Source organism: Microtus pennsylvanicus, chromosome 13 (genome assembly GCF_037038515.1).
Source record: "Microtus pennsylvanicus isolate mMicPen1 chromosome 13, mMicPen1.hap1, whole genome shotgun sequence".
Classification (NCBI taxonomy): Eukaryota; Metazoa; Chordata; class Mammalia; order Rodentia; family Cricetidae; genus Microtus; species Microtus pennsylvanicus.
Window position 1 is genome coordinate 56,589,677 of NC_134591.1, and position 12,025 is coordinate 56,601,701.

At 47.3% G+C, this 12,025-nt stretch overlaps 1 protein-coding gene across 2 annotated transcripts in view; it reads left to right on the forward strand.

The window, feature by feature from the left end:
• The first annotated feature begins 1,991 nt into the window (after positions 1-1,991).
• Inpp5b (inositol polyphosphate-5-phosphatase B) overlaps positions 1,992-12,025 on the forward strand; it is a 66,454-nt gene continuing 56,420 nt past the window's right edge. For both annotated transcript variants that reach the window (XM_075946833.1, XM_075946834.1), the window contains exons 1-6: positions 1,992-2,086; positions 2,620-2,746; positions 3,081-3,175; positions 6,362-6,459; positions 6,605-6,634; positions 7,784-7,894. In XM_075946833.1, coding sequence (XP_075802948.1) covers positions 2,690-2,746; positions 3,081-3,175; positions 6,362-6,459; positions 6,605-6,634; positions 7,784-7,894 — 391 coding nt within the window. In that variant the 5' untranslated portion in view covers positions 1,992-2,086; positions 2,620-2,689. The remainder of the gene's footprint in view (positions 2,087-2,619; positions 2,747-3,080; positions 3,176-6,361; positions 6,460-6,604; positions 6,635-7,783; positions 7,895-12,025) is intronic.

A 12,025-nucleotide genomic window follows, 5' to 3' on the forward strand; every position in this document is an offset into this window, starting at 1 on the left:
GCATATACACAGACCGAATATTGTATACATAATAAATAAATAAATATTTTAAAAAAATTTATTTTTAGCCGGGCGGTGGTGGTGCACGCCTTTAATCCCAGCACTTGGCAGAGGCAGGCGGATCTCTATGAGTTCGAGACCAGCCTGGTCTACAAGAGCTAGTTCCAGGACAGGCTCCAAAACCACAGAGAAACCCTGTCTCAAAAAAATATTATTTTTAAACATCACAGTGGTCACCCACTGTAATACCAGCATTGGAAACCTGAAACAGGAGAATTAGGAGTTTGAGGCAAATTCTATATCAGCCTGGACCAAACAGTGAGACCCTGTCTCAAAACAACAGCAAGAAGAAGGAACAGCGGCCATCCCTTATCCAGCACTAGCCCAGCTGCTGCTGTTCCTTTCTCATGGGACCAAGCTGAAACACAAAATATCCGGTAAGTTAATTTACTGAGTAATTAATTCAGTGACTATGTTCTGGGTTGGAGATGTGGCTCAGTGGTAGAGTATTTAATGCCGGCTTCCTAGGTTCCACCACTGCTCAAAACAAATGAATGAGATTCTAAGAGCCACTATGCCAGAAACTGCACAGGAGTGGTGAGGGTAAGCTCAGCCTGGTCCCCAGAGAGCATCCAGCTTACTGAAGTAGCCAATAGTTGAGAGAGAACTATTCTAGAATCTTCCATTTGAGCTAGTTTTTTTTTTTGTCTTCTGTCTTGAACCATGTTCTTGTTTTTTAGTTTGTTTTGTTTTGTTGAGACAGGGTTTCTCTATGTACCTTTGGCTGTTCCTGAACTTGCTCTGTAGACCAGGCTGGCCTCAAACTCACAGAGGTCCACCTGCCTGGGATTAAAGGGGTATGCCACCACTGCCTGGCATTGAGTTACATTCTTAACCTAGGTGGGAACTATGAAGCCTGGAGGGAAATAGTCCCATAAATGGCCAATAGAATGTGGGGAAAGAGCTTGAAAACAAAACCTACCTAGGGCTGTCTAGAAGACCTGGGCAGGAGGGAGTGGGGGTGAGTTAGTGAGATGGCTCTGTAGTTAAGGACACCTAGTGCTCATTCTGAGGACCCTGGTACAATTCTCTACACACCTATCAGGCGGATCACAACCTCCTGTAACCAGCTGTAAGCTTCTGATGATCTCTGTCCTTGTTGGGTACCTGCATATACACGCGGTGCACAGAAACTCATGTAAGCACACACACATACACACAAATTTAAAAAACAACTGAACAGGGTTGGAGAGATGGCTCAGAGGTTAAGAGCACTGATTGCTCTTCCGGAGGTCCTGAGTTCAATTCCTAGCAACCACATGATGGCTCACACCCATCTGTAATGAGATCCGGTGCCCAGAACACTGTATATGTGATAAATTAATTAAAAAAAAATAACGTAACAAATCTTTAAAAAAATAAATAAAAGAGCCAAGAGGGCCACATCTTCCTTCATTCTAAGAATGGTATCCTCCATACACTTCATGTCCCATTGGCAGACAGGAAGAACTAGCTAGCTAGGCCTGAAGAACACTCGGCAGTTCCTAGCTGGGAAAAATGACCTAGGAATTGGAGTCAGGTTTTTCTCTGAGTTCCAGCACTTGCCGGCTGCAGCCTTTGTCAAACGGCTTTACTTCTCTGTCCGGTTGCTTCTCCACCTGGAAAATAGAAACGGTGGCTCGGAGTACGTCAGGGCGGGACAGTTATTTGGAAGAGTTTCAGGAGACTATAAAATATGTGAAAAGCTGAGGATGGGATTAACTCGAAAATAAAAGTTAATATTCTTTCCGTTAGGGTAACGCGACCATCTTCCTTCCGCCTTTGACTTGGTGGGCTGAGAAAGGCGTTCCTCAGACAGCCCGTCCAGAGCTGGGACGCCAGCGTGTGCTAGGATCCCATACCAGGCTCTAGATGGTAGATCCTCATTGGAGCGGGAGACCCACCCACTTGCTAATGATTGACTCGGGCATGCTGGGACTTGCAGGCAGGCTGACCATCCTGTGACGCCAGGGCCGTTGGGAAATGTAGTCCTTTGCCTGGTTCGGGACATCGGCGTCCCACCGGCTCAGCGGTGACAGCTCGGGAGGTAGGCGGCAATGACAAGGGTCTGAAATAGGTGCAGAGTGGGAGGGAGCTTGCAAGCTGGCTGTTGGGGCCTCTGTCCTGTGGGTACCAGAATGGACACCCCGGCCTGCAGCTGATGCAACGGGGCCTGCTGGGTGCGGTGGGGGCAAGGAGCACCGGGACACTTTTCTATGCTCCAAGGAAAAAGGAGCGGGACTGGGTTTTTCTCCTTTATAAGACTCTCCTAGCGGAGAATAAGTCTTGTCTCCTATGCCTATTTGGACACGTTACCAATCTTCCCCAGAGATGCGCCAGATGGACCACAACCGCTCCTTGCAGAGTGAGTCACAGCTATGCCCAGAAGCCAGGGGACCAGCAAGTATACTGGACCCCATTGGGAGCATCTGGTTGCCCTCCCAAAGGGAGATCCAGTCAGGGTCAAAGGAAAGAAAAGTCATTCCCTTGAAACGTAGGGGAAAAGTGTAGGAAAGAGAGAGAGGCCCCAGACTCTGCAAAGGAGACCCTCTGCAAAGGTCTCTCCTTCCACCCCCACAGCCCCCTGAAGCAGCTCTGTTGCAGCATGGGAGGGTCCCACCTGCCCTACACCGGAGTTTGACGGCTCAGCATGGACCAGTCTGTGGCGATCCAGGAGACGCTGGCTGAGGGGGAGTACTGCACCATCATATCCTTGGCCTTGGGAAGTGGGAGGGAAAGTGTGGAAATATCTGCCCGCTTTCTCTCAAAGCCATATGGAAATAGTTAAACCAGTATTTACTAAGCATTCACATGGCTCTGATTTCTCTACTAGGTGCTTTAAATGTGCAGATATCCTCCCAACAAGCTGTGAAGTTGGGGACTATTATACCCATTTACAGATGAGGAAAGCTCAGAAAAGTGAAGTAATTGGCCGAGGTCGCACAGTTAGCGGGAGGGAGAAACGTGGCAGTGGTGGGTGGAGTGGGCGGGATGGGGAGGCTTGTTCTTGGCTTTCAGTTTCCCTTCACCCAGAGCAGCAGGCTGTACAAGGTGTGCTATGTAAGGGAGACAGCAGGCAGAGCCGCCTGCTGGGGCTGGTGAGGTGCCGGCTGGAAAATGATGCCCAGGAGCATGCGTAAGTAGGGTCAGCTCGCCCGTGCAGGCTGAGGGTTGTTCTTTACTGTCCTCCAACTTGACTTCAGTCATCCCGTCTGAGCCTCTCAGAGTAATTAACATAATGATAGTATTCTTGGAACACCGTGTTCTAAGCCCTTTGTAATCAGCAAGAAGTAACGTGGAGGCTTCTAGAGAAGAGGCAGTTATCACACCTGGCTAGATTCTGAGCTGGCGGGAGTGCCTGAGTTCAGATCCAGACGCTGTGATCTTCATAGTGCGTTTACTCCTTTACTCCGAGCAAAGATCAGAAGGCTGAACTGGAAATGGGAGCTCTCGCCAGTAATCCCAGAAAGCTGAGGCAGGACTGTCACAAGTTCCAGACCATCCTGGGCTACATAGTGAGACTAAGCTAGCGTAGGCTAACAGAGTGAGAGCCTATCTCAGTAATTGCTCAGTGGTTAGAACATGTACTGCTCTCGCAGAGGATCTGAATTTGGTTCCTAGCACCCCCACACACATCCAGTGGCTCATAACCCCTGTGATTCTAATTTCAGGGGGATCTAAACCCTCTTCTGGACTCTGCGGGCACATTGTGCACTCACACGAGTGAGTTAAAAAAAATTAAATAAATATTTAAAGAGAGAGAGGGAGAGCTGGAGATGGTTCAGCTAGTGAAGTGCCGGCCACACAAGAATGAGGACTCAAGTTTGGATCTCCAGGACCCATGGAACAAGCTGGGGTGTGGGGTGTAGTGAGATGGCTAAATGGTTAAGAACACTTGTTTCGGGCTGGAGAGATGGCTCAGCGGTTAAGAGCATTGCCTGCTCTTACAAAGGTCCTGAGTTCAATTCCCAGCAACCACATGGTGGCTCACAACCACCTGTAATGAGGTCTGGTGCTCTCTTCGGGCCTGCAGATATACACAGACAGAATATCGTGTACATAATAAATAAATAAATAAATAAATATTTTTTAAAAAAAAGAACACTTGTTTCTGCAGAGGACCTAATTTGGTTTCCAGGCTCACAGCTACCTGTAACTCCAGCTCCATGGGTGCAGATGCCCTCTTCTGGTCTCTGTGGGCATCTGCACACTTGAGACATACAAACACACAAAACTAAATATAAATCCTAAAGAAGTTAGGGGAGGTAGAGAGACAGGTGGATCCCTGAAGCTCATTGGCTAGCTAGTCTAGCTGAATCAAGGTGTTTCAGGTTCCCTGAAACTGACTCTGTCTCAAAACATAGAAATGTAGGGCTTGGAGAGATGGCTTAGAGGTTAAGAGCACTTGTTGGTCTCTCAGAGAACCTGGGTTCGATTCCCTAGCACCTACATGGTGACTCACAACCATCAATCACTCCAGTTCCAGGGAGTCTGACACCTTCTTCTGATCTCTGCCAACAGCAGGCAGGCACACATATGGTACCAATACACATGGAAGCAAAATATCCATACACGTAACATTAAATGAATTAATCTAAAAAAAATTTTAAAAAGAGGAGAGTGGTTGAGGAAAGATACCTGAGGGTCACAAATGCCACACACAATAAAACTTTAAGTATTAAAAAAGAGATTAATGGCTGAGAGTGGTGGCACAGGCCTTTGATCCCAACACTTGGGAGGCAGAGGCTGACAGGCACCTGCGAATTCGAGGTCAGCCTCGTTGACATAATGAGTTCCAAGACAGCCACAGCTACGGAGAGAGCCTGTCTTGAAAAAGTGTTCATTCAGTGTTGCCTAGCAACACTGCAAATTCCACGGGAGCAGAGGGAGTAAATAAAACCTGTGAAGGTCTTATAGCTTGTAAGTGAACCGCAGGGTCTCAGAGCCAGGAGGAAGAGAGCTTTCGACATTTTCTGATCTGCCGCTCCAACTTGATAGGTGGGGAAACTGAAGTACAGGGAGCCGAATTGGCTTTGTAAGTCTACACTGTCCCTGTCACTGACGTGCTAGATGGCACCAAATCGGATTTTCTTCCAGCTGTGAGGAGTTATGCTTTAATGACCTCATCCACAAACTACAGCTTTTGTGGGCACCGTGGATGGAGAAGGCCTGAGGCACAAGTACGGCTAGGGCACTGCCAGCCACACACTACGGACCTACAGGTTATCACTAAAGGAGTATTGGCACAAGACACCCCTAGACCAAGTTCTCAGCACAAAGGAGACTTATTTGTCCCAGAGGGCCAAAGGGCAGGGAAAAAGAAACAAAGACAAAAGATAGAGGGTAGGGAAAAGGCAAAAGGCAAAGGAGAGGGGAAGGGATATTTTCCCAGAGGGATAAAGGATTGCATCTGGAGAGGCGACAGATGTGGCCCATAGGCAAACAGCAGTTTATAAGGGCAAAACGGGAAACCCCATATTAGGATGAGGTGTTTAATTTTGGTTGGGTATGTTAATTAGGAAGTCAAAAGGGGGCTTTTGTTTGCTAGACTTCAATACTTTGATAGCTGGACATTGGTGGTCAGCCTTGGGGAAAGGAAGCACCAGTAAGAGATTGGTGGCTTCAGGTTTAGCAAGTAGAGGGGATGGGGGAAGAGCAAGGCCTGCCAGAGTCATGCTTGCCAGGCCCAGGCCTTCTAGAGCCCTTCAACTACACGCACTGCAATGCTGCAGGCCTTTCTTTGGACTGCCAGCTCCCGGATAATGACACAGAGACTTCTGATTAAGTAGGAAAGCTTGACCTTAGCTTAGGCTGGTTACCAACTTGCTCTTAAAACTTAAATTAGGTTGGGCGGTGTGGCGCGCATCTTAAATCCCAGCACTCAGGAGGCAGAGGCAGGCGGATCTTTGTGAATTCAAGGCCAGCCTGATTTACTGAACTAGTTCCAGGACAGCCAGGGCTACACAGGGAAAACCTTTCTCGGAAAAACTAAAAACCAAAACCAAACAAGCAAACAAACAAAAAACCTTAAACTAACCCATTTATATTAAACCTACATTCTGCCACGTGGCTCATTGCTTCTCTTCAGCACCTCACACCCAACTTACTCCGAATCTGGCTGGTGAATCTGCCAATTTGCCATCTCATATTCTTTCCCAGAGTTCCTATCTCTGCCCAAAAGCCCTATCTGCCTAGCTATTGGCCATTCAGCTCTTTATTAAGCCAACCAGAAGGTAGCTTAGGCCAGTGAGGAAGGACATTTTTAATAGGAAAAGATTATCCCAAGACTTCAAAATGTACCTCTTCTGCTTCGTGCCCTCAGTCTCTTCCTGTATACACACCGGAGGATGGCCATCACAGGAGACGATGTATCTCTGGACCAGATAGTGCCGCTCTCAAGAGATTTTACGCTGGAAGAAGGTGCTAGTCGGGCTGGGTGGTATGAATGACTCCCCCCCCCCCATCTCCATCATCTCTGCCCTTACTGTAGGGGCGGGTAGGGATGGAGGAGGATGTGAGACAGGGGTGTTGAGTTGCTAAAGGCATTCTCATTTCCCTCCCTCAGTGTCCCCAGATGGTGAAGTCTACATCCTTGGTAAGTAGTCTTTTCAATCTGGGTTCCTGTTGGGGCACTGGGACAGGGTCTTAAGGCAGAGAGAAGGGTGGAAATGAGAACATTCCTCGGTGGGTGTGATGCTACGTGCCAGGAATCCTAGCATGTAGAAGGTTGAGGTAGGGGGATTGCCTTGCCTGGATGATGTAGTGAGTGTTAGGAATATTTCCTAACAGAGCCACTCCACCGATGCAAAATAATCCCAATCAAACCAAATCAGACCAATAAAAGATATCCAAGTTTAATTGACACCTGCGCTTCTGGGTGGCCCCAAGGGGAAACGGGAAGCAGCCAACACGACCACCGGAGAGGAAGAGGGAAAACCACGTGTTTATTTTCTGGGCAGTGGTTTAAATAGCCTGTGGGAGTGGTCTTGGCCTTTCCTGGGGAAGGGTCAGGGTTCAAGGGGCAGAGGGGAGGGGCCTCCAAAGACTGAGGCCTAGGCTGGGATTACAGTGAGTTCTAGACCAGCCAGAGCTATAGACTGAGACTCTGTTTCAAAATCCAACGACAAAAAAGAAAATGCTTGGTTTGGTGGGATGACTTAGTGGAGAAAGATGCCTGCTGCTAAGCAACTACCTGAGTTTGAGCCCCAGAATCCACATGGTAGGCCGAGAGAACTAGTTCCTGAAAGTTGTACTCTACTCTAGCTGTGTCACACGTGTGAGCACAAGCACGTGCATGCATACACACACACACAAATAAATGAATAAATGTAATAAAAAGGAGACTTTCCTGATACCCATACGGTGGTAACTGAGACCCTGAGTCAGACCGTGCCCCCACTGCCAGCTGTTTTCCATCCCTCACTCCCTTGTCATTGCATTTAAGTCCTCCCCGGTGCTTTCCATCACCTCAGACATCCCCGCTTGTCACCACAGAGCTCGCTCTTCCTTCTCTTCTTCTTCATTTTTGTTTTTCAAGACAGGGTTTCTCTGTGTAGCTCTGGCTGTCCTGGAACTCGCTCTGTAGACCAGGCTGGCCTTGAACTCACAGAGATCTGCCTGTCTCTGCCTCCTGAGTGCTGGGATTAAAGGTGTGCACCACCACTGCCCGGCTGAGATTCCACTCTTTAAAGTACATTTTAGTCCTTAGCTCCTGGTGGCCTCATTTCTTACCTCTTCTCTACAGGCTCTGATGTGACGGTACAACTGGACACAGCTGAGCTAAGGCTTGTATTCCAGCTACCCTTTGGCTCACACACCAGAATGTTCCTCCAGGAAGTTGCCAGAGCCTGTCCAGGTAGGGAAGAGCCAGATTTCCAGGGAAGACGGTGTTGGTTGGAGACACTACAGGCGTGTGTCACCACACCTGGCCAGCCTTTGTTTCACCGTTTTGGGTTCCTGAACCTGAGTGGTAACTGGGCCATGACTCTGAGGATATGGGACTTCTTCCAAGCTAGCTGGTAGTCCCAAATTCTCTATATCCATAGCTACAACTAAGAAAAGTCTGTCAAATGGTCTCTGCCCTTAAACTCTACTCTGTTCCCCACTGCAGCTGAAGAAAAAAAAAGTCTAGCTTTGTCCCAGCAGAGAGAAGCTAGTGGCCATTTGACAGAATTTGTTTAGTTGGGAGGTCAGCCAGGCAAGCGGAGGAGTGTTTGTATATAGAGCAGAGGACCAGGGTTACTATGCAAATTCATTCATATGCTAGGTGCTGGGGCTCAGGTGCTCACCCAGCGCCATTGCGGAGGAGTTCCATTAAAGCTAACATCTTGTCTCTGCAGGAATGTACGGAGGGTTTGTCTCCTATTGTAACTGCCCATATTACATTTTGGCTCCAAGCATCTCACGAGATGTGTGACTGGCTTTGGAGACAAATTGGCTTTGGGGGTGAAAGGAAATCAGGTCAAGAATGATAGAGCCTTGAATGGTTAAGGAGTTTAAGTGTTATCCTATAAGCAGGGGAACTTTACCTCTAAATCATAAAATAATAAAGATAATTAATTTATGATTGTTAGTAACGGTTGTAGGTAAGGATAATAATAATTCAGGTTGGGTAACCCTAACGTGGAAATATAAACTGGAAATCCTCCAAAATTCAACCTTAATTTTTGGTTTTGTTTTATTTTTTTGAGACAGGCTTTCTCTGTGTAGCCCTGTCTTTTCCAAAACTTGTTCTGTAGACCAGGCTGGTCTCGAACTCACATCTACCTGCCTCTGCCTTTGAGTGCTAGGACTAAAGGTGTGTGCCACTATAACTGGCTCAAACTTTTTTTTTTTTTGCCCAGGGCTGCCTCAAGCCTGCTAGATAGCTGAGAATGACATGGAATCCCTGATCTTCCTGCCTGCACCTCTCAAATGCTGGAAGTACAGGTCCAAATGTACTTTCTTAGTTTTCTTTAGGCAGGGTCTCCTATAGACCAGCTTTGAACTCCTGATCCTCGTGGCTCTATTTCTCCAGTGCTAGGGTTACAGGTGTGGGTCCTCATGACTAGGTTTTTATAGTGCTGGGATCAAAGCAGGCCTAATGCAGGCTAGAGCACTACCCTACTGAAATACAGTTCCATCCCTTTCATTCTTACTTCCTTGTTTTTCCAGACAGGGTTTCTCTGTGTAATATCCCTGACTGTCTTAGAACTCCTTCTGCAGACCAGGCTGGCCTTGAACTCACAGAGATCTGCCTACCTCTGTCTCCTGAATGCTGGGATTACAGGTGTGTGCCACCACCACACGGTTTAGACTCTTTCCCATACCATAACCTTACAAGGTAGGTATTAACAGCATCTCAGGCTTAGTGAGGGCAAGTGCCCTGCCTGCCTATATGACTAGCAAGCTAGTAAACAGCGGGTACATCCTAGGTGAGCCAGGACTTTCTAGATGTCCTCTGGATCCTGAGGCTTTTGCTCCAGGGCTTCCCTGGCTGGTGTCTTTCCATATAAACTGTTGAGAGACAGCTTCCTGAAGGAGGTGATGTTGAAGCCCAGACTATAAGGAAGAGCAAGCATTTTTTTCCCCCAGTCAGGCAAAAGGAGAGGAAAGGGCAGTGGGGCTTAGGGGAGGAGCAATTGGTGGGCCTGAACTTGGACAGGTGTGGAGAGAGCTGAGCCAGGAGAAGCTAGCAAAGGCAGCCCATGAAGAGTAACAAAGTACAGAGGGGCTTGGACTCTGCCCTGTAGCTTGTGCAGAGAGAGGCCTTACAAGAGTTTCCAAATGTTTCCAATTAGCTTTCCAAGTTTGAGAAGCTCTTCTGGCAACAAGTATGAGGGCAGTGAGAACCTGGAGCAGGGAAAGCAGTAGATAAGAAGGTATGTGCCATCATGGGTCAGGCATAAAGAATGAGGCTTAGGGGGCTGGAGAGGTGGCTCAGCAGTTAAGAGCACCGGTTGCTCTTGCAGAGGCCCTGTTGTGATTCCCAGTGCCTACATGGCAGCTCATAACTATCTGGACTTCTTAGGTAATGAGATTTTCAAGGTACACATGTATAGATGCTGGCAAAACATTCATTCACATAAAATAAATTGGTTTTTTAAAAATGAGGCTTAGACCAGGAATATGGCCGTGGGGCTGGGGAAGAAGGGTTAGAGAGATAGTGAGGAAATCATTCTGATGGGGTCAAAGGTACCATGAGTTTGGGTGGACAGCTTTATCCCAACTGATCAGAGCAGTGCCTGTACATACTAGCCATGAGATAAATACTTGCTGAGTGGATGAACAGAATGCAGTGTTGTTACCTGTGGTCAGGGTCTGGGCTTGGTGTTTCCAGGTTCTTGGCTTCTTGTCCAAAGAACTGAAAGAAGAGCTCACATGATTTGCAAAAGAAGCAAGCTAATTTCAGCAAAGCAAAGGTAGTGAAAGCTGTAGAGGGAGACATTGTAGAGACTGACAATAGGCTGCCTGAGTGGGGGCACTCAAGGGCCCTGTGCTACAGCCTAGTGTTACAAGGAAGTTGTTACTAAGGGGTGTAGTTTGGGCAGTTTTCTATTTGGATTGGTAGGTTTATATTCATTTATTCATATATTCATTTTTTCCTACTGTGCATACTCCTTCCCATAATGCCTCTTGATTTTAATCATACGTACTTCCAACTGTGCACAGGCATGAGATGGTAAGTAGAGACCTTTCTCTAAAGGATTGTAGACGACACGATGTCACCTTACTGCCAATGCACTCACACTAGTTCAGGCTTGGTCAGGCCTTCTATCCTTCACGTGTAGACAGACTGGGGGTAGGACTGAATAGAAAACTGTCTAAACGTGATTGATATCAGAGGGAAACTAACACTATTGTTCAGAGGTGGGAGCATGTGTAGCCCATCCAGGTAGGAGGCTGAGGTGGTTGTGAGGTTGCTAGGTGCACTGTACAGAGAGGGGTGTGTGTGTGCACAGTATGTGCAAGTGAAGGAATTAGGAAGCCAAATGAATTATTACAAGAGGTGTGTGTGTGTGTGTGGTGTGTGTGTGTGTGTATGAGAGAGCCAGGCAGAGACATAGAGAGTGAGAGATCGATTGATTAAGGATATGTTACTTTTTGGCTTAAGGGTCTGTCTTCCAGATCTCTTCCTCTCTTCCTTGTTCTTTCCTTGGGGGTCCACACCCTGCCTGGGGTAAGCAGGAGGGAAGGTATGTACTAACTCTTATTTCTCTGGCTATTACGACAAGGAATCTGGGTGGCAGGGACAGATCTTTGTCTATCCATCAGTCAACACTTATACTTTTCATGTGAAGGGATTAGGGTCCAGGATGAGGCTCCAGGTGAAGGAACAATCCTCTCTGAGTGCCTTGGCCAAGAAACAACACGTAAAGAAAGGAATGAGCTCACGTTAATGAGTACCTACTGTATACTAGACATTTTTCCTAGCTATCTAGGCAATGCAAAACAAACCATGGGGCTGGAGAGATGGCTCAGTGGTTAAGAGCATTGCCTGCTCTTCCAAAGGTTCTGAGTTCAATTCCCAGCAACCACATGGTGGCTCACAACTATCTGTAATGGGGTCTGGTGCCCTCTTCTGGCCTGCAGACAACAGACATACATACATACAAACAAAGTAAAATAAATCTTAAAAATATTTTTTTAAAAAGGAGAGGGGCTTTAAAGTGTTGTGTATAAGCTGACACAGAAAATGTAAGACATGTAACCCGAGACCATTCAGGAGCTGAAGTAACAAGATAGGTTTTGACACTAAAGCCCACAGAATGCAACCGTTTCAGCTGAGACCCCAGCTCAGCCACTTCCTGTATAAGAACATGGTGGTTCTTTTACTTTTTCAGGCCTTCATTTTATGATCTGTTTGATGGAAAAAAGGGAGAGATAAAGTTGCCTTACCTAATAATCTAGGGGTGTTGTGACAGTGGTTGAGGCTGGCTAGGAGTTGGTGGTACTAAGGAACACTGAAAACAATTTGAAAGCAGTGTCCAGTCATGCCACAGCCCAA